This window comes from Colobus angolensis, unplaced genomic scaffold (assembly GCF_000951035.1).
Source record: "Colobus angolensis palliatus isolate OR3802 unplaced genomic scaffold, Cang.pa_1.0 Scaffold68, whole genome shotgun sequence".
Taxonomy (NCBI): domain Eukaryota; kingdom Metazoa; phylum Chordata; class Mammalia; order Primates; family Cercopithecidae; genus Colobus; species Colobus angolensis.
In genome coordinates, this window is record NW_012120487.1 from 1,767,094 (window position 1) to 1,791,581 (window position 24,488).

The 24,488-nt window shown below is 41.2% G+C and overlaps 1 protein-coding gene across 2 annotated transcripts in view; it reads right to left on the reverse strand.

The window, feature by feature from the left end:
- The window catches only part of AGBL4 (ATP/GTP binding protein-like 4), a 1,493,990-nt gene that overhangs the window by 344,938 nt on the left and 1,124,564 nt on the right, over positions 1-24,488 (reverse strand). For both annotated transcript variants that reach the window (XM_011926237.1, XM_011926236.1), the window contains exon 6: positions 2,990-3,029. In XM_011926237.1, the coding sequence (XP_011781627.1) occupies positions 2,990-3,029 (40 nt within the window). The remainder of the gene's footprint in view (positions 1-2,989; positions 3,030-24,488) is intronic.

A 24,488-nucleotide genomic window follows, 5' to 3' on the forward strand; every position in this document is an offset into this window, starting at 1 on the left:
AGTATAGAATAGTCTCAATTACATTTATAATTTTTTTCCAAAAACTGGTGACTCTGGCATATAAGGCACATGTTGATATGACAAAGCCAAGGGGTTGGCACGTGGGCAATAAATGGCTGTTCATTATGTCTCTACTCTTTGCATATCAGTGTGGCGATTCCTCAAGGATCTAGAACTAGAAATACCATTTGACCCAGCTATCCCACTACTGGGGATATACCCAAAGGATTATAAGTCATGCTGCTATAAAGACACATGCACACGTATGTTCATTGCGACACTATTCACAATAGCAAAGACTTGGAACCAGCCCAAATGTCCATCAGTGATAGACTGGATTAACAAAATGTGGCACATATACATCATGGAATACTATGCAGCCATAAAAAAGGATGAGTTCGTGTCCTTTGTAGGGACATGGATGCAGCTGGAAACCACCATTTTCAGCAAACTATCACAAGAACAGAAAACCAAATACCACATGTTCTCACTCACAGGTGGGAATTGAACAATGAGATCACTTGGACACAGGAAGGGGATCATCACACACCGGGGCCTATTGTGGGGAGGGGGGAAAAGGATAGCATTAGGAGATATACGTAATGTAAATGATGAGTTAATGGGTGCAGCACACCAACATGGCACATGTATACATACGTAACAAACCTGCATGTTGTGCACATGTACCCTAGGACTTAAAGTATAATTAAAAAAAAAAAAAACTATTCACAATAAACAAAATAAGCCTTTAAAGAAAGTATCAAGCAGATTAAGGCATTCAAATTCCTGATCAGCATTTCAGAAGGCTCCTAATCTATGACTGGCAGCATCACACTGCAGTTCTGTTGAAGATGGTCTGGGGAGGAGTTCAGACAAACCAGTACCTCCTATTGGCAGCCCGAGAGAGGTAGCAAGCTGACTCCTAGCTGCCGCAGCTCCTGGTGAGATGTAGAATGGGGGTGAATTTGATAGCACAAGATAGTGAATGAAAGTCCTTTTGAAGTGGAATAGAGTCATCCAGATAATAGCATGATCCAATGGTGCTTCCTAAACTTTCCAAGTCATGGCACACATGGATAATATTTGTCTGACCCATCTGAGTGAAGCTAGCACCTAGGGGGCTTCAGTTGCCCTAGGTGCTACCTGTGTCCCTGAGAGCTGAGTGAATTGATACCTCACAATATCACACAAATATAGCCCATCTGCAATACACCAGTGTGCCACAACATGCCTTTTGGGATGCCCTGGCCCAGAATGTATTCTTTTCTCCTCTAAGAGGAGGGATAATAATGAACCACTCAAAACTCTGGCAGTGCTGATTTTTTTTTCCAGTCCCAAAGCTGTTTAAACGGAGTGTACTGAAGAGTCACAACTACTTTGCTTGAATTTGTAAAGTAGTAATTTGGAGCAGAAAGAGGCTGTACAAAAGAAATGCACTTAACATAGCCTGAAGGTTTCCCTCTAAAGCAACTGAAGACAGATCAAGAACTCTCTCCAATTCACACTTAGGTATTGTATCAGGGTGTGACCCGATGAAACTGAGATGTGGAAGCAGGCAATATGGACAGTGTATTGTGGAGTAGAACAGGACACAATTAAAAGCAATTAAACTGTATCGGACGTAGATAATCCCTCACCACCACCTTAGGAGGAACTGGTAGGTCATACAAGTGAGCCACTCTAGTCATGTCAGCCCATGATTTGGAATTTCTATATATGTTAATCATATATATGAGCCACTCTAGTCATGTCAGCCCATGATTTGGAATTTCTATATATGTTAATCATATATATGTTAAATGTAGATCATTCTATGGAGTAGAGTAAACTTTTTTTCAACTAGTTCTATCTTTTTTCTTCTGAAGTCTCAAGCTCAAAAAGTTCTATCAGGTATAGAACTATAGTAAGGTCACCCAAACTAGTTATGTATGCCCTAGTTATGTAGACAAGATAATTGCTAGGATAGTGACTGCAGAGGGCAATATCTCAGTCTCTTTGAAAGTGAGGCACTGGCCCATGGATACAGTATGGTAGGCTTACTGGAAGGAAGGGCTGACATAGTTCAGCCATGCTGGTTACTAACATATTGAAACATATCCACATTTATTAGTAATTAGTCATCCCCTGAGACCCACAAACCTGCCGTATGACCACAGTGCCACACTAGCTCCTCCTCCGGGACCCCATCTCCCCACAGTCCAGTAACCAAAGTGTGAATGCCTAGCACAGCAGATGGCTGTTAAATATTTTGAATATCACCCATGGATGAAGATAACCACCACATCAACTCTCAAATGCTCACTAACCCTGCTGGCACCATCATCCCCATGACCGTAAGAGAGAACAGTATCTCTTTTTGTCCGATTTTGCCTTAAGTTTCCAAAGCAGAGTGAAATACCTCTCTGAAAGAACGAAATTGCTCAGCTTCTCCTAGGCCAGATGTCAGCTATAGAGGGGAAAAAAGACCTTTTAATCCCATGGTCATGGTCACAGTTTTTTGGGGGGATCTGACCTTCCCTTAAAAGTGAGAGACAAAAGTCATCTTGACTCTCTACACAGCCAACCAAACCTGCTCACTTTCCCAGCCTGGCCCAATCTTATGAGCCATCCTCTCTTCATTCCATGGCACCTTCCAAGCAGATTCTCCATTCCACATGATTCTAAAACTTATTTCTTAGACCAGGACACTTCCTTGACACCTGAGTCCAGTGAGTGATTTGGAGAGAACTTCACCCTAGAATATGCAGCAACATCCAGAGTATCAGCTCTGCCATCCATAGTGAAGAGGAGGCAACACAGAGCTGGCAGGGAGAAAGTAAACTGCCTGTGGAGCAGAGGGTGGGGAGGAGAAGAATTTTTTATGGCACAAGAGTTCTGCTGTTCATTCAGGAAGTCAAAAGAGAAGGGCAGGAACTGCATTTGGATAGGCAACAAGGCATCATTCAGGAAATGAGGGAAAAGCCAAGGCAGAAGGGCCACACCTACTCACCAGGGCTGGTTATCGTCAGGAGGTCAAGCTGTCGTTGTTGCTGCAAAAGAAAACACACTGTGAGGGCACTGATTTGAGCCAGAGCCAAAATTGTGCTTAGCAGGTCAGGGCAGACATGCAAAGAGGATGTTTGGACATACTGCAGGGTAAATCATATTGAATGTGGTACTCACTTCCAATTCTGCAGAGACGGTTTGTACCCTAGAGACAAAGGGGGATGAATGGGTTTTTTGTTTGTCTTTGGAAGCATAGGTGGTTAGAGCTTAGAGGTCTCTCAGTCAAATCATAGCATACTTATGGAAAATGAGGCCCTGAGCAGAATGTGGCTCACCTAGAGCCACAGAGAAGGTCCCTTTCCAGTTTCCCAGTCATGGGCTCATTCTTCTGTACCAGATAGCTTTAGATTTCCCTTTCCTCATACTGGCTGCACTGGTTGAGTGTCTGATATATTGGCAATGCTCTCCGCCTTGAGTGCCTGTGGTACTGCCACTCTCTAGATACTTCTATTTAACCAAGATATTTCTGGATTGGTTTCATTCTTAAGTCTGCTCATAATAGTATAACAATTAGTGATGACCAACCATTAGCGATGACCAACCATTCCTTTTCTAACTGAATCCTTATCCTTTCTTTTACCACACAATATTCACACAGAATAATATTTGTCTAGCACACTAGGCTATAGAGATGAGGCAGCTTATGTTTGGAAGCAACTGGCCTTGGTTACCCCAAGGGCTGAGGTTACCCCAAGGCCTGTTCCATATCACAGCACAGCTACTGTCCTAGACTGGATGCCATGAAAACTTGAGGGTAGAGAAGTGGGTACAGGAGGCTGCAGTTGGCAAAGTGGTGAGCAGCCCTCTCAAAGACTTGAGTCAGCATTCCTTTAGTCCCAGTCCTCCTGCTGACCTCTTTCTCTTTCCTACACTTGATTTTTTGTAAATAATACTGGAAATCTCTGTTTCTGTTTTCTTAAAAGGGGTCCAAACAAATTCCATTTTGAGAGTCATTGCTCTAGGTTACAAATTGCCGGAGCTTTCAATCGTCTGGTATTTTGTGCAGCAAAGGCCTTGCCATATTTTACCTCCCCTGCATTTCCCTCTTTATCTTGCCTCTATCCAAGAATGGCTTCCTGAAATTCTGCTTAAGCAGAAAGGGGAAGGCAGAAATGTTTTTAAAGTACTAACTGTAGATTAGGCACAGTACTAAGTACTTTGATGTATCAATTTTTTTCATACTCTTGGCAATTGTACAGGAGAGGACATGATATTTAGAGGGGAGAAACTGTTTGTCCAAGACATCTTCACTAAATGGCAGGGTCAGGATTAAAATTTAGTCAGTTATGATTCTGGCTCTAAAGTCCAAAATACGGCAATGCATACAAATCATCTGGCGGGATGCCTGGTACTTAGAAGGTTCTCAATAAAAAGATCTATGTAGAATTGATGTTGTTGTTATTACAGAACATCTGGTCCTTGGTTTATTTACAATGCCTCTTACTTTTTCATGAATTTTACTCATTTAAAGCTCAGAGATTTGACCTGCCATGAGGGGACTCCCTCCTCAATGTCCCCACCAGGTATGAACTGCTTCTGTTTCATCTTCTTTCTTGGTAGAGAACCGACCACTTTTGTTTTGGTTAGATAGCTCTACTTTGAGCAAGGTTAAAAGCTGCTTCCTGATGACACAATCACTGTTTCTAGCTACTTCAGCCCATGGCAATAGTTTGGAGAGCTGAAGAAGATCTGTACTGTCTTCTCTCCAGTCTAAATATTCCCAGGTCCTTTGTCCTTTACTCACAAGACCTGGTCTCAAATCTCCCTCTCCTCAGAGTCACCCTCCTTCTTCACTACCTTTGATCTGTTTCAGTCAAAATCTCTGTAAGATTTCTCTATCCCTTGCTTCAGTGACTTCTCATGTATGTAAAAGGAGCTCCAGATCCCTCCGATGCCTCTCAATCACACAGACCTATCTTCCTACTAACTCATAACTCATTCCAGTTGACATTTTCAAGCAAACAATGCAACTCTAAGATGTCACTAATCTACACAGTAAGAACATATTCTAGCACTGATATGAAACACCCACGCACGCATGCGGGCTAGAAGAAACGCTGGAGCCAGACCTTCTTCCTTCCCTAACATGAAACCAGGCCAGTGGGACATCTGGCTTAAGCTGCCTTTGCCAAGGTCAACCTATGTGGCTTGGCACTTTCTTCATACATAAGGGGAGAATCCATCGTGTCCTTTTTACATACACTTGACTTTGTGATGATCACAGTTGGTGAAGATGTCTGAAATGTATTTTTTTCTAATTAAGAAGTATTGCTAAATGGCAACTCTATGCCTAGGATTCTTTAAAGAAAAAAGGGAAGAAAACCTGACAGAGTCAGACAGGCCTGGGCTTATGTCCTGGCTTTCAGTCTCTGGCCTCCAACTTTGCAACTCTAAAATGAGCAAGTGAGACTGAAATGCCATCAGTGACAGGGAGCCAAATGCAACCAGGTAGTGGGCTTACAGGCTCCCTCTTCTGGTGCAGAACTCCCTGAGAACCTGTAGCCAGCACACTGGGGACTCAAAGGACATAGTTAGAATTTAAAAGGGACCACATTTTCAACTATCCTCTCACATTGCAATTTTCTATGCATGTATCAGTCTTCTTCACTAGATGAGGAGCATCTTAAGGGCCTACAACATTCCATTATTAATCTTGGTAAAATCAGTACATGTCACAGAGTACCCCTCAGTAAGTATTTGCTGAACTCAACTGAACTAGTCCCCAAATCCACAGACATTATCCTTTCAAACCTCCATGCCTTTGCTTATGCTATCATTTATCTACCATCTTGAAATCTTCCTGAAGATCTCTTCACTTCTCAAGATTTCCATGAAGTCTTCTTTGAACACCACCTCCCAAACCTAATCACCTTATCTCCCTTCCTCAGAGCAGAATCTCACACTTTGTTCTTCCAATGCATCTTGCAAAGCCTATCTCACTACCATCCTCAAGGAGGATGCTAGTGAGAAAGACAAGGAAGACAGTATCATGTACTGTCTTCATTGTCTTTGCCATGCACTGTCTTTCTCACCAGGAGAAAGTATCATGTACTGTCTTCATTGTTTGTCTTTCTCACTGATCCTACTTGAGGACGGTGCTATGTCATTTCACCTGTGTGCCCCCAGTTCCCTGAGCAAAGGTCTGGAAGGAATGTTTGATGTCATCTAGCTCAAATAAATGTTTCATCTATGCTGTTACTCCTCTGCAGTAACCCGGTTGATTAGGAATTAATCAGCATGGAGAGTAAACATGCTCTTTCTTTTCCAAGACTTTTCCCCTGCTACATCTTTGGGGTTTCTTGCCTTTAAGATTTTGCTCCTGCCATTTCTGTAGCCAGGAATACTGTCAATCCATCTCCTCTGGGAGGGTTTGCCTTCTTTACTCTTGCCCAGAGGATTACTGTCTTTCCGGACGCCTACAGTTCCTACTGTTGGTACCACCTCTGTGGTGATAAATTAACACTAACCTGGTGATAAGCCCCTTTAACCTACAGATCACTGACATATGTGTGCACCACCTAGTGGCACAAGCAGATATGCGTAGGCTGTTTTAACCTCTAGTTCTTAAAATAGAATTAGAAAATCTGCATGTTCTATATGCAAACGAAAACAAAAGTACATGTTCCAGAATGACTCTGCAACAATTTTTAGCTAAGAAACTGGAATATTTAAATAATTCCCTCAAAGTCATTCAAAAATAAAAGGACTGAAATGACAGTGAAAATTTTCCTTACTAGTCTAGCAGGCACAATCATTTGAGATTGCCAATGAAAACTGTGTGGCATTTGGACATAAAGAATTAACAAATTATTATAATTGGTTGCCAACCGAGAGAGATAAGAGCCTTTAATATGGATGGTAGGATAGGGAGGAAATGAAGCCAGTAAGGTCGGTGGCAGATTTAATAGGCAGGCAGGGCCTGATGACTCTTGAACCACTTGCTGACCAAAAGCTACAGTCTGAGGAAGACAGAGCCTTCACATGTGTAGTAGTGGTTGTGTGTGTGTGTTTGTATGTGTGTGTGTGTTTGGGGTCAGAGTGAGGACATTCATCTCAGACAAAAGAATTCCACATTTGGATGGAGGGGAATGTATCCAAGTGTGCCTGTGTGGGATTCTACGGACTGCTGAAGGAATGTGGGTATGCCAGTGTTGGGTCAATCAGGAGTAGATATATGGACTCCTGGCTGTGTATGACCCCTGCATCCAGCCTTCCCTCATAAACATGGTACCCCATGGACACTCAGAAATTCAAAAATTTCTTTGCTTAACCATTGTGTGGTGAATGCTGAGTATGACCTCATAAGGACAATGGAGGGTGGGGATTCTAAGGTCAACAGGAGTAACCTCTAAATTGGGTATCCAGGGATTGCCAGAGTATCTATAGTGGATGCTTAAGGAATTGTCCACCAGCACCCTTGCTCCAGGAGTTATCCATTATTCCCCCATGCATCGAGTGAATGCTGTTATATTAGTACCATGTCACCCCACCTCTAGTCACAGGGGACTTCTTCAGAGGTGGAAGTCCTAAAAGCTGGGCTAATTAGACACCTTACCCAAGAACTTTGGACCTTTTCTGGATTCAATTATTCTTCTGAAAATTATAGTTGTCCTAATTTAAGAACCTATCTTTACAATTTTCATAATTATGAAAATCACACATGCTGATTTTTGTCATTTTCCAAATTTCCAGAAAATTCAGAGTAAAAGTAGAAAAATTACTTTGAGTCAACTGCAAGCAAGAACTGGGAATATTTCCAGAAAATTCAGAGTAAAAGTGAAAAGTAATGAAATCCTACCACTGAAAGAGAATCATAGTTAATATTTTGGTGTATTTTCTTATCATCTCTCTCACTATGTATATACATTTAATGATATTGTGTTTATATATAATAAATGAAGTACAATTCTAATCTTGTGCAACATTATGTTCATATAATTTTTCATCCCAGGCTGCATCTTTATTTTGAAGTAGGAGAGTGTAAGTCACATATATTTATGGTCATAGCTAATACATTTGATCTTACAACTGTGATTTTGTTTCTAATCTTTTTCTTTTCAGGGAAGGTAGCATTAATCAACAAGATACAAACAGGATAAACACTTGCTTGTTTTGTCACAAGGAGCCAGTTTGAAAAGCCCAGCTACTGCAGCCTACCAATACAGATAAAGGCTTCTGAATCTGGGAGACTCTTCAGGCAGTATTCAACTTAGAAGATACTCTTATTTTTTCATATCTGAAGCCCCTATGACTGCAGTTACAGAGAGCATTAAAAAACAAAAAACAAACAACAACAACAACAACAAAACACAAAGCATTCTGAAGAGTGCTCAATTCAAAATCAGACAGACAAAGGTGAATTCTGATTCTATAACCTCTGAGCTCTGTTATCCTAGGCAAGTTACTTAAGCTAGCTGGCAATGAGGTACTCAGCCATAAAAAGAGTGTACACCAACCTCCAGGGGCCTAACAGGAAGGAGAAGCAAAGAGAAAAAGGAAGAATCACTCTAAACTGGGGAGCAACAGGCAGAATGGGGGAATGCACTGGTTGAATACTAGGATTTCTGAGTGCTGGCTACAGCTCTGTGTCACCTCAGGCTGAGCCTTTGGGCTTCTCACTATCTGGTACCTAGCCCTTTAAGACTCTTAAAGATCTCCCAGCTCTAGTCTTCTCTCCTCCAGGTCATCCTCCACACTGCAGCTGGAGTGAGCTTTCTAGAATGCACATCTTAAAACTCATCAGGAGTCCTATAAGACAAAGTCTTAGCCTTAGGTGGCTATTGGAAGACTTGTATAACCTGGCTTCTGCCTTCCATCTCTTGTCCTCCCAGACTCTGAGCTCCGGCTATGATCAACCACTTCTGGTTGTCAGATTTGCTGTGCTTTCGTCATTTGCCTTTGCACATGCTGTTGCAACTAATTGGAACAACAATCCCATACCCAAACTAGTGAGGAATTGTCTAACTACTTCCTGCTTGTTATTTGGCTCTTAACTCATGCCACCTCTGCTGTAAAGCATTGCTTAACTTGCCAAGGCTGTACTAGATTGCGTCCTTCCCCTGTCCTTTCTCATCAGAGCACCATCACATTGTATTTCTGAGACCACCTCACTCCTCCATCCTCTCTAGTGATTGTGTGAGTTTCCTGAAGGCAGGGGCTGTGCCCTGTTTATTTCTCTCCTCTCAGGGACTACCCCAGCACCTGACCAACAGATAATGCTCAATTCAGATTTGGTGATTACTTGCTCCCAGGATGGCAACTAAACAGGGTCCCACTGAATTGGTCACCAAAAGAGGTCTTTAGTTTTAGCCCTTGTCTTCCAATAGGCACACGTCAACATACCCATACAACACTCATGCACTGCCCCCATAATTTTTGTGAAAACTCTGTTTCTGTCTTGGGGACCCAGGAATTGGGCCACAGAGAATTTGGCCTTCTTCATCTTGATGGGGAGTTACGAGTCTATGGTTAAAAATGGACTTTTCGTTTTGGTCACGACTGCATTGCAATTACCTCCCAGAATGAGAAGAGACGTGTTGTTCCGGGAGCTCACTGGCTGGTTTGATGTGTGGGGTTCTGCGTGGTAGAAGAGAATAGTCACTGATTATGTGTTCTGTTTTGCTCTCTGTGTTTTGTGCAAGATAGCTATTTGGGGAAAAGTCAGTCTTTCACGGCATAGACTGGAGATGATTTAAATAAGAGCACCAGTAATCCCCAGGCATTCTCCTGTCACTCCAGAAGCCAGCCATCAGGGGGAGGACTTGGGGATCAACACTCTCCAGAAACAGGGGCCACAGGGGCATAGGCACACATTTGGCTTCAGGGCTCAGGCCCTTTCCTTTCCTGTAACCCCTCCTTTCTCTGCTCAGTTCATTCCCTCCCCGAGTCATAGTAACTTTCTAAGCATCTAGGGATCCCATGCCCTCTCCCTGCCCTATCCTCAAGTGTAGCCTGCTTCCTGGATATATTTTATGTGGGACAGGCCTCTCTTCAAACTCACTGCTTCTAATCTCTCTTACTCCAATCTAGCCTCTTCACTGGCTATAGGACTGATCATTCTAAAATTAAATTTGCTCTTTTCTTTGAATAATTTAATGATTCCCATTGCATTTTTGGGAAAGACTAGATTTCTTAGTTTGACATTCAAGGAGGGTGCCAAAAATCTCCACGAGTTGTATGTGTTATTTGAAAAAACAGTTTGGACATTATAATATTTACATCCAAATATTACGTACTTGGAAAACAAACCAAAAATACCTATTATTTTCAGAACCAAATTTCAGACAATAAAGTGGGGCCTGTAATTATGTCAGCCAGTGTGATATGTAGCAGACTGATTCTCATCTGGCTGGAGGAAGGAGTGGGGAGGGGCCAGTTGCTTCTGTGAGGAAAGAAAGCAGGGATCACCGAAATTTGGGAAACAGTATCTCAAGGTCCTGAGCTCATGCCCACCCCAAGCCTTCTAGATGCATGACCATTCTGTGCATCACCACCTTACCTGCTTCCAACCTTGGCTCCTGCCCTTGACAAGATCTTTCTACCTCTCCTTTTGCTGAACAACTGATGGGCAACATGGCTTTCCCAGATAACACCTCGCCTCAACTCCATGACTCTCCATCTATTTATTTGTTAATTCAACAAATACCAATGAAGCTTTTGCTATGTATGTACCAGGCATCTTGCTGGGGATAGAGTGAGAAAGACACAGCCCCTGCCTTCAAAGAGCTAGCTAGACAGATAGAAGACAGATATGTTAAGCAAATAATCATACAATATGAATTTATTTTAACTGTGGTAAGTGCTCCCAAGAAAAATATGGGAAAAGGTATTCTGACGGGGGTTCAAAGTATCACTCAAGCTTTACCTTGGTCCACTGACTGATATCTGGATGCCAAACCTGATCACATTTCAACCTCAATGCCTTCAAGGGAAACATGAATAGTGGCTGAGGCTCACCCTCCCTTTCCAGGACCTACCCTCATCAGAATAATAAAAAATGCTTTAGCGTTTTACTCAGAGAGAGAGTGGACAAGAGTGGGCATCACTCAAGGCTGAAATAAAATCCCACAACTAGGGGTTATAGCCCAGTGGGAAGCAGAGTGGGGTAGTAAACAAAACCTGGGCTGCACACGTGGGATTGCTTCAATATATTTTGCAGAGTAGTTTCTGCTCCTGTAACTTTCTTTTATTGGAAAATTCAGGCGTGCAAATGTCTTTCATCCCCAGGGCAACTTAAAGGAGCATCGTGGTTCAGCCTCTGGCGGCCTGCACAAAAGCAGGGCAAGTGGAAATAGAGAGGAGCGTATACAACTGCAAAGACAATTTGCAAGTAGAATTAATAGCTGCCATGGCTGAAGCAGCTGCCATTTGCTGAGCACTTTGTATGTGCCAATCCTCACAACAGCCGTTTGAGGCAGGTATTGTTGCCCTTTTCTACAAATGAAGAAACTTGCTCAAGGTCACAGCTGCTAAGTGGAAAAACCTATACTCAAACTCATACTGATTGCCCCTGAAGCCTATGCTCCATTAGTCGTGACAGCAGTTAGTTGTGAGAGATGAGGGAAAAATCTTGGCTTATTCGCAGGTTTATAGGCAGAAAAGCAGCATGAGCTGCCATGGGTGACACCACACACCTGGAGCAGCCTCTGCACAAGGGAGTGAAAGAAGCTACAACTCAAGTGTGATCTTTTGTACTTTTCCTCCATAGTGTTCACAATTTCAAATTCTCTATTAACTTGTGTTTATATTTGATTAATGCTATTCTCATTACATTCTAAGCTCCATGGCAAAAGGACAGTGTTTAAGTCTCCTAGCAGTGTGGGCTCTGTCTAGATATGTGTTAGGCGAGTGAATACAGAAACCTCGATCAAGTTCCTAAAGAGGACTGGATAAACAGCTGAAACCCTTACTCCTGCTGGAGAAAAATAAAACATGTCTCACCCTAAAACCTTACACCATCAGATGAGGGTTGCACTAGAGAACTTCACTTCCTCTGCTCTAGAGGAAAGACCTAGGCATCAAGACACAGCGAGAGGAAGGCTGTTCCAGTCATGAGTCAGAAGATCAGAAGATTACATGCTAGGGCAGTAATTCCCTGCTTTAGCCTTACAAGGTCATGTGGGGACCTGCAAGAACAGACTGGTATTTCAAGTGACAGTAGGTTGTGCTCAAAGCTGACAAATGCCCACCCATTGCACCCATGGGCCCCATAGCATCTAGGCAGTGATTACCAAACATGTCTCATGTTACAGTTAGGTGCTTACATATCGGTCTACCTCTTCTCTCTTCATGCGCCACCCTCTGCCTTCTCTTCCAACATGAGGAACTGAATATTTTTCATATATCAATAGTTTTTAATACATGTTCCCTGATAGGGCCTTGAGAAGTTTGTTGCAGATGTGATGTTTTAGCTTATTGCCAGAGCAAGTTTCATGACTATAAATTATTTTTATGTTTTGAATAAGTCACATTTCTTTTTGTGGAATCAAACTTTAGAATTAAGATATGACTTTTAGGACTTCAAATGATACTTCAGTGCTATGATTACTCTTCATTATTAAGGAAGTTAAGATGCAGCATGCATCACACACTGCTGGGATGTCACAGCAAGGGTCTTTAGAGATCTACTAGCCCAGCTATTTTAAAGAAAAGTAAACTGAGGCCACAGAAGGAAAGGGATCTGCTCAAAGTCACCTGCCATATTGTTCTATACTGTTTACTTATTTCTCGCCTTCAACAGGGTAGACAAAGCGGATTTATGTCTATAACCCAGTGCCTAGAAAAGAACAAATGCCCAGAAAAACTTGTCAAAGAAAGCAAAGTAGTGGGGTGGGAAGTAGAGGAAGGGGAACCATTTAGTTAGTAATTAGTTCTGAATTCCAAAGTTATGTTATTTGATTCAAGATGTTTTCACTGAAGATTTACCAACAGTGCCTCCTTTTAGACGCGGTAACTAATGTAGATACAGTAAAAGGAAAGAAACCTAGGTTGGCGATGAGGCCCTAGCTACGTTCTGTCTCCAAGAATGGGTCTGTTATGCTTGACATCGTCTTAAGACGATCAGGAAATCTCTCTGAAATGCCACATTCTGTGGTTTCTTTACATATTTGGTTATTTATAACCTACTAATTCCAAAAAAAGAATTTGAAGATCTTACAACAAAAGAAATGCAACAAAATAAAAATAATGCAATTAAAGACATGGAGAAAAAAATAAGGATAGGCAAAATTAGATGATACTAGGTACAAAGTCATGACTCACAATTCATGTCCTTAGTGTCCTTAGGAAGGGTATGCTCAGGCTTATAGGGTGGTAGGACTTGCCCCAGTGCATGTAGTGAAATACCAGCGACTGAACTGCCCTGTGTTGTTTGAATAAGGATTAGAAGCACAGAGATAGGTGAAATATGGTAGCAGAGAGAGCAATTGTGCCAGAATAAGATGCCCCAGCTCTGGTTCATAGATCAGAGCAAAAAACAGACAATCGGACAAGTCCTAGCTTACACATTCACCAGCACTAGAGCCCTTGAACAAATGACTTCATCTCTCTCTCATTTTCACATCTCTAAAATGGGGATTAAATGGAATACAAACTGGAATACAACTTCACTTGGAAGTTTCATATTACAAGAAATATTACTATAGTAATAGGATACAATATAAAATTCCCTTTTTAAAGATAAAACATTAAAGCATGAAACCTTTAGATTTTTTGAGAGTATCAAGGTCAGTCTCTTTTTGGGTGGAAGAGTTTGGCAGCTGTGACTTTTAAAAAGATCCTATCACACTCAAGTAAGTGTTCAATAACATGTTTTTTGGTTCCCATTCTCCTTCAGATTCAGCAACTGTACGAAGTACCTCACAGCAACTCCACGTAGAACTGTGGTATAGACTGAATGAAATGGATCAGGAACACTTGGAAGCCAGGAGCTGTGTGTTCTGGCCCCAGCTTTGCCACTAACTTGGTGTAGGAATCAACAATTTACCTTCTCTGAACCTACCTCTGCCAACACTGTCTAAGTGACCACGGACAAGTCAGTTAAATACTTTGAAATGGGTTTAACAAAACTCACCTATGAGTAGAGCAGTTAGCTAAGTGCTTGACACATAACCTCTTGGTAAATGGTATAGTCTGATAAGACTTTAATTTTTAATTCCAAGACCCCTTGTTTGGAAAGCCTTTCCTCTTGTCTTTCTTTATATATAACTTTGCTCATACATCATCACCCTCTGGAAGCTCCCTCTGTTCTTGCAGGCTGGGTCAGGTACCTCCTCAAGGCTCACTCAGCACCTTGTGTTACCCTTGGCCACAGATGTTATCACTGTGTATTACAATGATCTGTCTGAGTCATGTGACTGTGAGCTTTTACCAGCAAGGACACTGTGATTCAGATCGGTATCTCCAGCTCCTACCACTGTACTTGGCACATAGCAGGCTCTCAGTCATGTTTGCTGAATTGCACGACACTGTGGAGTTCCTGTGAAAAATATCATGACATTCAAAATAAAACTCTGGCACTGAAAGTGATGCAACATTAATCTGTATTCCTGCCCAGCCAGAGTAATGCTTCTTCACGATGTCAGAGTTATATATACTCCAGGAAGTAAAAGTGCTAGGCCATAAAAGTCTATTTTCTACATTTGACTGGCTCTCATGGAAGCTCCATTCCATGCTGATTGACCAAGACTTTCTACAAAAAATTGCCAGCTTGATTATGGGGAAAGAATCCAGATCTAATTGTTCTTTGTAAGCCTGGGGCAGAAGGTATTGTTGCTTGAAAAATGGAACTGTCTAAATTAATTTTCCTGAAACAAACATCTTTGCCAAATAAAAGCAATGCATAATAACAACCCATAATTAAAAGCAAAATGATACCTTTTGTTACATGGAGAAAGCAAATGTGTTCATTATAAAAAAAAAAAAAAGACAAAAATGTTGTTTTCTTGGATCTCTAGGGACACATCTTGAAATCTGTTGAGAGGGGTCAGTATGTGTGTGTGTGTGTGTGTGTGTGTGTGTGTGTGTGTGTTCTGCACACAAGCATGCTCGCCTGTGTTTAGAAGTAGCATGTAATGGAAAAGATGTCTCTTTCTTTTCTTTCTTTGTTATTGAAAAAGAAGTTTTGAAAAACAAGCATTGTTTATCTCTGATTTCTCAACAATGCAGCTAGAATATTCTAAAATTCCCTTACACTTTGTATAGACAAGAATTGGAAAAGTGAGGGAAATTCACATTTATCGAACTGCTTTTATTTTCCCTTGCCTAAGTCTCCTAACATATTTTTAATTTATTTCAATTTTTTGATATACATATATATATATATACATTTGTAAATTGACAAATGCTTTCTTAAAAAGTTCATGAAGATATAAAAAACTTCAGTGAACATCTGCTATGCAAATAATGCTTTATTTATGTTTACTTATTTTATCCTCACATTTCTGTGCCATAATGCAGGTATTTAATTCCATATTAGAGATAAGGAAACTGAAGCTCAAAGAAGTTAATTAAATTGCCCAAAGTCATACAGATAGTAAGTGATGGAGCTAAGATTAAACTGACCTTTTGATTCTGAAGCCCATGCCCTTAAAAATACTTTGACCATAGTATACGGTATTACTAAATAATTATACCAATGATATCAAATAAAAAATGAAAAATACATATAAAATCTCAATATCTCAATATTTTCTTTTTTTAACATTAAAAAAAAATTTCATAGGTTACTAGGGGAACAGGTTTGTATTTGGTTACATGAGTAAGTTCTTTGGTGGTGATTTGTGAGATTTTGGTGCACCCATCACCCGAGCAGTATACACTGCACCCTGTTTGTAGTTTTTTATCCCTCATCCCCTTCCCACCCATTCCTCCTGAGTCTCCAAAGTCCATTGTGTCATTGTTATCCTTTTGCATCCTTATAACTTAGCTCCCACTTATGAGTGAGAACATGTAACGTTTGACTTTTCATTCCTGAGTTACTTCACTGAGAATAATAGTCTCCAACCTTATCCAGGTCACTGCGAATGCCATTAATTCATTTCTTTTTAAGGCTGAGTAGTATTCCATGATATATACATACCAGTTTCTTTATCCACTCATTGATTGATGGGCATTTGGGTTGGTTCCACATTTTTGCAATTGCGAATTGTGCTGCTATAAACATACATGTGCAATTATCTTTTTTGTATAACGATTTATTTTCCTCTGGGTAGATACCCACAGACTACTCATTCAAATGGTAGTTCTACTTTTACTTCTTGAGGGAATCTCCACACTGTTTTCCATAGTGGTTGTACTAGTTTACATTCTCATAAGCAGGGTAGAAGTGCTCCCTTTTCACTGCATTCATGCCAATATCTATTATTTTTTTATTTTTTGATTATGGCCATTCTTGCAGGAGTAAGGCGATATCGCCTTGTGGTTTTGATTTGCATTTCCATGATCATTAGTGACCAACAGCTATTCTCATTTTTTTTCCATGCTTTTTTCTAGCCCTTGTCTAAGTATCTGTGTTTGTGATGCATAGGTAATAATTCCATATTAAAAACAAAGATATAATCATGACATTAATATGATGTTGTGACTTGGTGTATTCTGTTATTTTTAGTTTATATCATAATAATTTTTCCAATACTGCCAATACTGTTATATAGTCACCGTAAATGTTATTTTAAATACTTCATAATGTTCCTTTTATGGAAAGTGCATAGTTTACTTAGGTTTTAATATAAGACATTTAGGCTGTTATTATTTGTTTATTATAAATGACATCACAAAAAACATCTTCCTGAATATAGTTTTTTTCCTTCATTTGGGTAACATAGTAAGATGAATACCCATGAGTGAAATTCCTGGGTCTAAAAGTGTGTACCTTTTTATTACTCTTTGTTCACATTGCCACATTGCTTTCTGGTAGGATCACTCCAGTTTACACTTCCATGAATAGTGTGTGAGAAAAAGATTTTACTTTAGCCTTGCCAGCATGTGGGATTATAACTTAAAATTTTTTGTATGATTATAATAGGCATCATATGGTATTGAACTGTTGGTTTTAATTCCTTTTTTAAAAGATGATTTATGGGTTTGCTTTTTCATTATCTTGTTCATTCATTATAGTTCACATAGTGAAAACTGACTTCTCACATGTATCTCTTGAGGATTAAGATTTTGGCTCTGTTTGCATTTTAAACTCTCAGGGGATAACCACCTCTTTTGTTCTCAGTTCACCAACTTTAGTGGCACTGGGAATATCCACTTAGGCATGAATTGGTACCAAATGAAATGTTTTCCCTAAATAACAAGGCCCCTTTCAAAGTTTCCAGTCAAAGATGGATTCCAGCTAAAGTTGGAAATACACATCTAGATAGCATTAATATAGCCCCACCAGAGTTTAAGGATTCTCTGATCTCCTCCCCTCCACTTTTTATCCTCCCTGAGAATCAATAATGTCACTTCTCACAAGGCATGATGACCTTTGCTCATCAAAGGTACTGACTGGGCCACTGTGCAAGAGTTGGGCCTCTTTCCAATGGTTCTTCTGGATCCCTTAATTCCTAGATGCTGCAGAGGGTAGAAGGGTCCCAGGACCTCCTCTACTTAGGAAGAGATACTCTTCTCACCCTCGGGGAAAGCTAGGCAAGATCCCCCATGAAGCTTTGAGAAAACAGGGCCACATTGGTTTTGCCTCCTTTTCAAAAGGAGTTCTCCCGGCTGGGCACGGTGGTTTACACCTGTAATCCCAGCGCTTTGGGAGGCCGAGGTGGGAGGATTGCTTGAGCTCAGGAGTTTGAGATTTTGCCTCTTAAGCCTGGAATTCCTGGGCAAGAGTCTAGCTTTGTTGCCCTTGGGCAAGGGCATATACTACCAGTCTTTATAATCTCAGGTAGTCATATACTACTCAGTCTTTATAGTCTCAGGTAGTCATATACTACTCAGTCTTTATAGTCATGTAAAAACAGACTGATACACTACCTAATGTGATCATGCTGCCCCTGTCTGCCTGTACAGCCTCCAAGCTTGCTGCCACTCCCCTCTGGGTCTAAGTTCCTGATTAGCCAGGCTGATCTTTATTCCTCAATATACAATGCTTTCCTATTTCCTCCATGTCTTCTTTTAAAACAAATTTCGTTTACTTTTTATTTAAATTTTTTCCCCTCAATTTTACTAAGGTATAACTGCCAAATAAAAATTGTATATATTTACAGTGTATAATATGTTTTAATACACTAATGTTGTTAAATTATATGATATGTAGTATGATAGTCCCTTCTCACATGGCTATAAAGAACTACCTAAGATATATTAAGAATGTATCTTGAATGCCCTTACAACAAAAAAAAAGTATGTGAGAGACAGAGATGATAAACTAAGCTATTATCATATCTCTCCCATATTATTTTTTGTGGTGAGAACATTCAAGATATATTCTCTAAGCAATTCTCAAGTAAAATTATTGTCACCATGCTATACAAAGGTTCTTCAGAACTTAATCCTCCTGTTTAACTGAAACTTTGTACCCTACGACCAACATGTTCCTGTCCCCAACTCCCATCCCCAGCCTCTGGCAACTACTTTTCTACTCTCTGTTTCTATGAGTTCAACTTTTTTAGATTTTACATATAAATGAGATCATATAGTACTTGTATTTGTGTGCCTGGCTTATTTCACTTAGCGTAATGTCCTTCAGGTTTATCTATGCTGTCACAAATGACAGGAGTTCCTTCTTTTTAAAGACTGAATAGCATTTCATTGGGTATTTATACCACATTTTTTTATCCATTCATCTGCTGATGGATATGTAGGTTGATTACATATCTCGGCTATTGTGAATAATGCTACAATAAATATGAAAGTTCAGGTTTTTCTTCAACATACAGATTTCATTTTCTTTGGGTATACACCCAGAAGTAGAATTGCTGGGTCATATGGCAGTTCTATTTTTAATTTTTTGAGAAACCTCCATACTGTTTTCTATAATGGCTATACCAACGTGCATTCCTACCAACAGTGTACAAGGATTTCCTTTTCTTCACATCCTCAGCAACACTCGTTATCTTTTGTCTTTGTGCTAATAGCCATTCTAATAGGTGTTAGGTGATATCTCATGTGGTCCTCCGTGTCTTCTTACATGTTGTTCCCTTTGCCTGCTACATCCTTCCTTGCATAGCTACCTCCCACTCCTTTTTCAAATTTTAGTGACACAAGTTTACTACTCATTTATAGACTGAAGTAATCATGAGGTGCCAAAAGTATAAGGTGATACAACGTTACTTCTATCTGTAAGCTTTCTTTAATCCTCCTCTCCCACTGTGGATTGGTTTAGATGCCATTTTTTACTACGCTTGCATTTCCCCCATCATAGTACTTTTGCCATCATTCTATAATTGTCTGTTTATTTACTCACTGGACTGTGAGATCCTTGAAGGTGAGAACTGTGTCCCATTCACCAGGGTAGCCCCACCATCAAATCATAGTGCATAGCACAGAGTAGATGCTCAATAATACACTCCGGTAAATTAATAAAGGAGCAGAATCAAAATAGCCTACAGAGTTGGTAAACAGCTGGTGGCTTAAGAAGTCAGGGTTTTCTAAATTGTTCTTTTTTGTAGCTACTTAGAGTTGCTGGGTATTCCTGTCCAGCATTCCTTGGATGACTGCTGGAATAAACAATAAAAAGGGGGTCTATTAAAAAAAAAAAAGAGGAAGTCATTATTTACAGTTGATTAAGCCTTCATTTCCCAGCTACAGTCCCTCAGACGGCCTTCCTGCTCCTAGCCTGCTACTCTACAAGCATTCTATAGATACAGTATGGGCTTTGCAATTACATCTTGGTTTGACTCATGGCTCTGCCTTTTTCTGGCTCTAGCTTTTCAGCAGGCACTATTGAATAAATGCCTATTGTTTTGCAGGCACCTGTTATTGGTACTTTATGTTTCTTAGCTCAAATCTGTAAGTATTTTTTACAAACCTGAATTGTAGGCATTACCATTCTTACACAGGTGAGGAAACTGAAGCTCTAAGAGTTACAGTTATTTATTTATTTTTTTTTAGGTGGCATAAGCTAAAAAGTACCAGACCAGGGATTCAAACCCAAGTCTCACTGGTTCGAGAGCCTAGACCTTTTTTTTTTTTTTCCCTATATTGCACTTCTAAGCTTCTCATAGTTATAAGCCCATAGTAGGTGATCACAAAATGTTATGAATTATTTGCATTCTTCTCATGAAGAATTACAGTTTCTCTGAGTCAAACCTTTTCTTCCCTGAGTCAGCTCCTATATGTGGGCAGACGGAAGATGGTGACAATTGTCCATTGCTTCCTTGAATATTGCATTTGTATCGTGTTCACAAATACATTTACACAGATGTGTCTGTGGATAAAGATGGAGCAGAGAAGACATACTTTTCTTCATCTGCGTATTATATCCCTAAATATGTCAATTTTTTTTCTCTGCAAGCAGAGCACCACATTGGATCCCCCTTGTCTCCGCTTGAGTAGCTTTATAATTACTTAGGCAAGCAAGAATTCAGCAGCTGGCCCCCAACAGAGAAAGAACACTGGCTCCAGTGCTCCAGTACTTACACCAGTTGAAGGAAGAAAGAGCCCCTCACACTGAGATGGATGATTGAGAGAAAGAGAAAGAGAGAAAGAGAAAGAAAGACAGCAAGAATGAGAACCTGAGAATGACAAAGAGAGAGAGGCAGATTTAAAAAAAAAAAAAAGGTAAAAAAGCAACAGTGGAAAAGAAAGTGAGAATAAGACCCAGCTTTCTGAGACTTACTTGACTGGGTGCTGGAAGGCCCCTGGAGATCATCTAGTCCAGGGGTGGCAAACTGCACACTGGCCAAATCTGGTTTGCTCCCTGTTTTGTTTAGCTCACAGCTAAATATGATTTATATATTTTTAAATGATTTAAAACAGATAAGAAAATAATTTGTGGAAATTATGTGAAATTCCAACTGCAATGCCATAAATATTTATTGGAACACAGTCATGCTCATTCGTTCATATACCATCTATGCCCACTTTTGTACCACAAAGGCAGAGGTGAGTAGTTGTGACAGAGATTGTTTGGCCTGCAAAGTTTAAAATATTTACTCTATTGTTCTATACGGAAAAAGTTTGCTGATCTACTAATGTAGTCCAAACTTTAGACCCAACAGCCAACTTGAAGGCAGAGGTTATATGCATGCTATTTAACTCAATATTCCTGTTGCCCAGTACAGGGTCTAACACCAAGACTGGCTACAGAATTTATGGGACTCTGTGCAAAATGAAAATGCAGAGTTCCTTTTTCAAAAAGCAGAAAAAAAATGGCATTAGAGGTACTAAAATATAAAGCGTTTCCCTTTCTTCTGCTGTTTCTCTTGACCTATCATGGCATTTTTAATCTCTTATTTAATGTTGTGCTCTCTTGGGTATAGGGATAGTTGCAAAGTGAGTGCAGACCATCATGGGTGCCTAGAAGCTCCCCTCTGAGATAAGACGCACAAGTGCACAGGGCCCACTGGCTGCTGGTTATACCCTCTATCTTGGCATCTGCCAGCAAGGAAGACATAGAAATCCAGGCAGACATCTCCCATTTCCATGGATTGGCTTCCCTAATCTACTGTAGATGGCAACCCCAAAGGGTATTGCAACCATCACACTGGGATGAACTACATACCTGGATGAGAGTCGACAACTGCTGAGTTTCTCATGCAGAAGCCTCTGTCAGGACCCATGAGCTCCCTTTCCCTTTTCTCCCCAAGATGGAACACACTCTGCCACTTCCATCTTGGGGAGAGGGAGGTCAGATGGGGCTCAGGACACCAGCAGGTGAGGAAGTAGGTGGCTGAGAGCTCTGCTAAGAGGTGGGGAGGTGGTAGAATGTGGAACTGTGCATGTGCTGAGACTTCAGAGTTTTAAGACAGCAACCACAGACCATTAAATTCTGAAGGCAGGGTCTTTCTGAGTGTGGGGTCCTGTGCCACATTACAGGTTGTGCATGTAGAAAGCTGGCCCTGCCTAGCACACACTAGAGGCTGAAGTACTGTTGCATTAAGGATGTTTTTGACTGAGACAATATGCCATGGTGAAAAAGTACCTGGATATCCAGCTCTACCACTTCCTGACTCAGAGCCAATTGTTTTGTCACTGTAAAACATGTATTTCTTAAGGGGTCAAGTATAATAAAAGGGAATGACAATGCTCTAAAACCTGTTGTGGGCTTCATACTTCTCTGGGAGCATCACTGGGCAGCTCGGCCAGCCAAAAATTCTTTTTTATTTTTTATTTTTATTTTTATTTTTCAGACAGAGTCTCGCTCTGTCACCCAGGCTAGAGTGCAGTGGCTCTATCTCCACTCACTGCAAGCTCCGCCTCCTGGGTTCACGCCATTCTCCTGCCCCAGCCTCCTGAGTAGCTGGGACTACAGGTGCCTGTCACCACACCTGGCTAATTTTTTGTATTTTTAGTAGAGAGGGGTTTCATCATGTTAACCAGTATGGTCTCGATCTCGTGACCTTGTGATCTGCCTGCCTCGGCCTTGCAAAGTGCTGGGATTATAGGCCTGAGTCACCGTGCCTCGCCACGGCCAGTCACAAATTCTTACTGGCTCCACCATATTAGCTTCCAGTCTCATTCCCTAATTCCCAAAACACTCAGAGAGGTTTCAGGATGATGAGGTCAATAGATAATTGTGAGAAGTCAAAAGGGTGCTGTGGGATCCCGTGAAGGAAATCAGTGAGGTCTAACTAGGGGCATCTTGACAAATTTCCTAAAGAGAAGGACTTAGGACTGTTTCTTATACAGTGGCTGGATTTCTCAAGGTGGAGAAAAGGGAAAGAGGGCTTGTGGGTCCTGGCAGAATCTTCTGTGTGAGCAAAGACCCAGAGATAGGGAATCACGTGTGCACCTACAGTGTGGTGCATATTCCAGTATGACGAGGGCATAGAGGACAAGGATGAGGTCTAGGAGGTGGTCCCGCTAAGGGCATACTCTAGAGTTTTCTTTTTCTTTTTTTTTTCTGAGACGGAGTCTCGCTCTGTCGCCCAGGCTGGAGTGCAGTGGTGCGATCTCAGCTCACTGCAAGCTCCCCCGCCTCCCGGGTTCATGCCATCTCCTGCCTCAGCTTCCCAAGAAGCTGGGACTACAGGCACCCGCCACCACACCTGGCTAATTTTTTTGTATTTTTAATAGAGACAGGGTTTCACCGTGTTCTCCAGGATGGTCTTGATCTCCTGACCTCGTGATCCACCTGCCTTGGCCTCCCAAAGTGCTGGGATTACAGGCGTAAGCCACCACGCCCAGCGCATACTCTAGAGTTTTCTGTGCCCTACTTAGGAGTTTGCCTTTTATTTTTGAGACAACTAAAACCCACTAAAGGGCACAGTGGTGGAGAAGGAGGCCTTGCTGATGTGTGCCCTTGGCCATGTCGGAAGCTGTAGACAGTGAGAATAGGCTCAGTGCAGTCTATTCCCACAAGACAAGCACAAGACAGGTAAGAGGGAACGAATGTTTGGAGGCAGTCTACCATGGCCCAGGGCTGTGTGAGGTACTTTTGTTCCTAGTACAACAACCCCATGGGAGAAGCATTATAAACCCCCGTTTATAGAGGGGAATTGAGGCTCAGAGAGAATAGGGGTCCCTCTGAAGATCACATAGCTAGCAATGAGACAGAGTCAGTATTTTGCCCTGGGTCTACCTGACACCCTTGGCCTAAACTCTTACTGATGTCCCACTTTGCTTTTCAAGATCCAAGCAAACAGGCCAGAGCCACACATTTCCCAGGAACAAGCCACAGCCCTTGTTATGTCTCCTCCTGATCCTCTAGGTAGAAATGACATTCTGGCCCTGACTGTTTTTGTTGAAATGACCAATATCTGTAACCGTGTGCTCCTTGAGGACCCATCTCCTCTCTGTGTTCCTAGTTTCTGGCATAGGGTAGATAATCAGTCCCTGTTTGTAGAATGAATGAGCAAATTAATGATCAGACTGGGATTTTTCTAATTCCTCTTGGAGTTCATGACTGTCTTAACTGGAAACCAAAGCCAAAAGCAACCCTTGCAGTTTTCAGAAAGAGGCATGCTGAGGCTGAGGGCTGTGAGGATGACACACAGTTCTAGCATCAGAACCAAATTTACAGCAAATAGTTCCCATAAACAGCACAAGCTACTCGGTTAGGCTAATTTATGTTCACACCAGAGCTGTCCTGGCCCCCAAAGCCCAGAGCTCTTTACAATTCCAAAATGATTAAAAGCATCACACAAACCCATATTTTCCATTTTTATTAAAAGCACTAAAGTGGGCAGTGCTTTCTGCATGTCAGTGGGGAGATACTTTCTGACCCAGGGAGAAAAGCTGAGGCAGAATCCTCCACATCCAGCTCTGGGTATCCTGCCTCAAAACTGCACTGTCCTTCTGTCCATTAGAGGAGTTCTGTCCCCTTCACCCACTTCCTCTGCACT